Below are 4,266 nucleotides of genomic sequence, written 5' to 3' on the forward strand. Positions count from 1 at the left end.
TATCACAAAAGCGCGCCCTTCTTCCCTGCAAAATGAAAACACCTCCAACTCCGAAGCCCTTCCCAGATTGTCCCCCCAAATAACTGAGACATGGTCACCACTCCCAGCCCACCCCCCACCCCCCGCAAGGACACAGCTTTGCAGGTACCGCTGGTTAGCCAGTGCACTCATGGCCACCAGCAGCCTTGGACCCCACCGAGTCCCATTCCCTGGGGATTCCCTCTGGATATCCCCACTTTGGCCTGTGGCTACAGGTGACACGAAGGAGGCCACCTTCAAGGTGGCTCCTGGCGCCCACGTTCCACTCAACTTTATGACCGTCTAAAGTCCAAGCCAGGCCCTGGCCCCTCTTTTCCGGAACCTCCTCTTCAGCTGAGCCCTAGCCCGCCTCTTTTCACTGCACCCCCCCCTCCCACAAAAGACCCCTGACCTTGGGGAAATAGGGGGAGCCCCCTGTCCCCTCCCCCCGAGGTGCCAGCTTCAGCAGCTTGTCCAGTATCTGGCCCTCCACTTCCCCCTAAACTCAGGTGAGTCAGGGCTGTGTGGGGGTATCCATGGCACCCTGGGGGAGGAGTAGGGACCCCCACTGACCCAGCTTGGTGGGGGACCCCTGCCTATTCTAGGGGCATCTTGGAGTGACAGCCAGGGTGAACCATTCAGGAAAACCACAAGTCGTTCTGTCGAAGGCTTTCATTGTAATTTTATCAAATTCTTAGAAGAGGGAAAAAGTCTGTTCTCCCCACCCTCACCCCCCCTTCTCTCGCCCCCCCCCCCCACTCTCACTTTTCTTCCATTCATAATTTCCTATGATGCACCTCAAACAACTTCCTGGACTGGGGATCCCGGCTAAATATAGCTGTTTCTCTGTCTTACAACACAGGCTCCAGTATATAAATCCGGCAAATTCCCCATTTGAGCATGAACCTCTGAAAACGGCCGGCTTGTGAGGTCTCCGTCCAGGCCCCTTGGAGCACAGCCCATAATGAAGGTCTTGGCGGCAGGTAAAGCCACCCGCCCCGCGCCGGCTTCCGCGTCCCCGCCACGGCCGCTTGGGGCCCCGGGCCAGCGCCGGCGCCGCCGGGCCAGCCGCCCGCCCGCCGCGGGCACTCGGACACTTGGGGCGCCCGCGCAGCCGCCGGGTGGCGGCCGGGAGCGAGCGTAGCAGGCACATGGTACTACTGGGTGCCGTGCGCCCAGCCGGTGCCGGGCCAGCAGATTGGTGGCAAGGGGAGCCCCGGGCTGCAAGCCTTCCTCTCCTCTTCCTCCTTTTCCTCCTGGCTCCCGCCACTCGTCCTTGCTTCTCCCTCCGGCTCCGGGATTCACCCACCCTCTTTCTTTTTCTTTCTTTCCGCTTTCTCTTTTCCAACCGCGTCCCGGGCTGCTCCGGGGAGGGGCGCGGGCGGCCTGAGCAAGCTCGCAAACTCGGGGCCGGCCCGGGAGCAGGTGTTGCCTCCATCTGCGGGTGTCTGCACAGGTGAGACAGAGGGGTGTGGGTGTGAGGGGACCCCCCCACCCCACTCCAACCAAGCCGCGCCTGGGGATGCTCGCAGAAACCCGCCGGGGTGTGTGTGTGTTGCGGGGCGAGTGGTGCCCAAGAGCAGTGTACTTGGGGTTCCCTCATCCCTCCTGTTACCGCAGCGAAGATCCGGGCTGTCTGGTGGGCTAGTACCCAGACCCTAGTACCCACCAGTGCTGGACTCACTACTGGATCCTGGAAACGCTGGGATCTGGGGGTGCAGGGTGGGGGAGGGGGCAGGCGCCCTGAGGGGAGGGCCGATCCCAGGCCGGGGCAGGCCCGGACAGCTCCCGGTTCTCAGCACCTTTTCCTGCCCTCCCTCCCGGTCCACCGGGCTTCAGCGACCTTTTCCCTCTTGTCTTTCCTGCTTGCACCATTTGCTCTTTCCCCTAAGGCTGGGCTGGGGGGGCGCCACAGCGGGGGGGAGGGGAAAGATGGGGGGGACCTTCTGCCCCCCCAATACACACACTCACTAGATTTTCCTTGCCAGGACCTGGGGCAAGGAACAGCGGGGAGGAGGGAGGAGAGTGTTGTGGGGGCCAGGCCTCACACTCAGGGCTGGACTGATTTTGGGGGTGTTGAGAATGGGCTGGAGTCATGTGGACCCTAGGGAGGGTTGTGGCCCCATGAGGAAGGTAGGGGAGGTTGGCAGAATTAAGGACTCTGTTGGTACACCCAAGGATCAGGATCAAACAATGGGTTTGGGAGGGAGACCCTTGCCTCTTTCCCACAGCCCCCCTCTTTTGGGGGAGTTGGGGCTGGGCTGTCCCCTGGCTGCTGATGGGGAAGACAGCTAGGGAATCCCAGGCATCCTGGGAGGTGGGGCAATAGGGCCTGGGCAGTGGTTGGTGCCTGGGGCGGGGGCTTGCTGGGAAAGCTGACTGGCTGGTGTCATCTGAGACAGTGGGAGCCCCACTCCACTTGACCCCCAGAGAAGGGTTTCTTTAGAAACTGAAGGAGCAGAGACACAGACCTGGAGAGAAAGAAACAGATGGATGACAGTGAAAACACCAGCCCGATCCAGGGAACCACAGAACCTCTTTCTGCCGCCTGTGGGGACAGGGGAGACAGGGAGTCCCCCCCCCCCACCCCCTGCTCCCATCCAGCATTGCTCCCTGCACCCCCAGACCCCCATCGCCTTTCAGCTCACAGCTCTCCTCCCTGCCTCTCTGTAGGAGTCGTACCCCTGCTGCTGGTTCTGCACTGGAAACCTGGGGCGGGAAGCCCCCTTCCCATCACCCCTGTTAATGCCACCTGCAACACACACCATCCGTGCCCCAGCAACCTCATGAGCCAGATCAGGAACCAACTGGCACAGCTCAATAGCAGTGCCAACGCCCTCTTTATTCTCTATGTAAGTTACCACCTCCTGGTGGGAATCCTGGGGGGGTGGAGATGAGCAAGGAGGGAGGGTCCAGGAGGAGAAGATTGGGAGCCTGCCCACCTCGGCAAAGATTGGGGAATAGAGACCAAGACAGGGGGAGGCCGGGGTGGTGGGGAGGAGTGAGGCAGACAGGAAGGAGCTGGGGGAGGGAGGGACGCCCAGGAAGAAGGTGAGGGCAGTGGGTGAAAGTGCAAGTGTGTGGTGCGCTCACTGAGGCGAGACAGACGAGACACCACATTTTCCTTTCTGTCCCCCTTGGTGATGGTGACAACAATGATGGCAAGGCTTCCAAGGCCAGCCGAAGTCTTGATCTTTACCGAATGCAAAAGCACCAGTACCTGTGGCTGTTCTCGCCTGGGGCAGGGGGCAGTGGGACAGCTCTCAGCTGTTTACAGGGCACCCCACCCACCCACCCACCCAGGGACACACTCCCCTGACCCCCTAGTCATCTCACCGACCCGTCTCTGCTCCACAGTACACAGCCCAAGGGGAGCCTTTCCCCAACAACCTAGACAAGCTGTGCGGCCCCAACGTGACCGACTTTCCACCCTTCCACGCCAACGGCACGGAGAAGGTCAGGTTGGTGGATCTGTACCGCATCACCGCCTACCTGGGCACCTCCTTGGGTAATATCACACGGGACCAGAAGACCCTCAACCCCACGGCGCTCAGCCTCCACAGCAAGCTCAACGCCACGGCAGACATCCTGCGTGGCCTGCTAAGCAACGTGATGTGCCGCCTGTGCAACAAGTACCACGTGGCACATGTGGACGTGGCCTACGGCCCAGACACCTCAGGCAAGGATGTGTTCCAGAAGAAGAAGTTAGGGTGTCAACTGCTGGGAAAATACAAGCAAGTCATTGGTGTGTTGGCACAGGCCTTCTAGGCAGAGGGGTGTTGAACTGATGGGGGCGCTCTATGGGGAAAGGGGAGCTCTGTGGGGCCCAATCCACTCCCAGGTGTCTGAGAGTGGGCTGAGAGGATGCTAAACTTGCATAGACAGGGTCTGTTTGCTGCATCCCATCTCCTAGAGACTGCAGCCAGGGTGTGGGCCCAGCTGCCCTCATTCCATCCCCTTAGCCCTTTGCCCTGAGCCCAGGGGCAAATTGTACAAGGATCTATGGCAACCTTCTTCTGTCCACACCTGCAACCCCTAGGGGTCAGCGGGACTCTCAGCCCTTAAGGGGTGACCACCATTCAGTGCCTTTGTTAGGGGGATAGGTTTTAGAAGGCATGGTCAGGTTTGGGCCAGGCCAAAGGGACTGGAATCCAGAAGGACTCCTGTCTTGAAAGTTTGGTCAGGGGGCAGTGGAGGGGGAGGCCCCAGGGTAAGGGATGCTGTCTCCTCATGAATGTGCTTGAGAAC

General features: G+C 60.5%; 1 protein-coding gene across 1 annotated transcript; it reads left to right on the plus strand.

Annotated features, from left to right (window-relative positions):
• The first annotated feature begins 878 nt into the window (after nucleotides 1–878).
• On the plus strand, nucleotides 879–3,803 carry LIF (LIF interleukin 6 family cytokine). The gene is made up of 3 exons (XM_041003861.1): nucleotides 879–1,001; nucleotides 2,692–2,870; nucleotides 3,376–3,803. The coding sequence occupies exons 1-3, from the start codon at nucleotides 983–985 to the stop codon at nucleotides 3,784–3,786; spliced, it is 609 nt and encodes a 202-aa protein (XP_040859795.1). The 5' UTR covers nucleotides 879–982; the 3' UTR covers nucleotides 3,787–3,803.
• Nucleotides 3,804–4,266: the final 463 nt, after the last annotated feature.

Source organism: Ochotona curzoniae, unplaced genomic scaffold, assembly GCF_017591425.1.
Source record: "Ochotona curzoniae isolate NIBS_2020 unplaced genomic scaffold, NIBS_Ocur_1.0 scaffold_274, whole genome shotgun sequence".
Lineage (NCBI taxonomy): Eukaryota > Metazoa > Chordata > Mammalia > Lagomorpha > Ochotonidae > Ochotona > Ochotona curzoniae.

What these genes read in the sequence shown, in the direction of transcription:
- LIF (XM_041003861.1), top strand. An exon ending in ACGCCCTCTTTATTCTCTAT is followed by an intron (nt 2,871 to 3,375) that starts GTAAGTTACCAC and finishes TCTGCTCCACAG; the next exon opens with TACACAGCCCAAGGGGAGCC.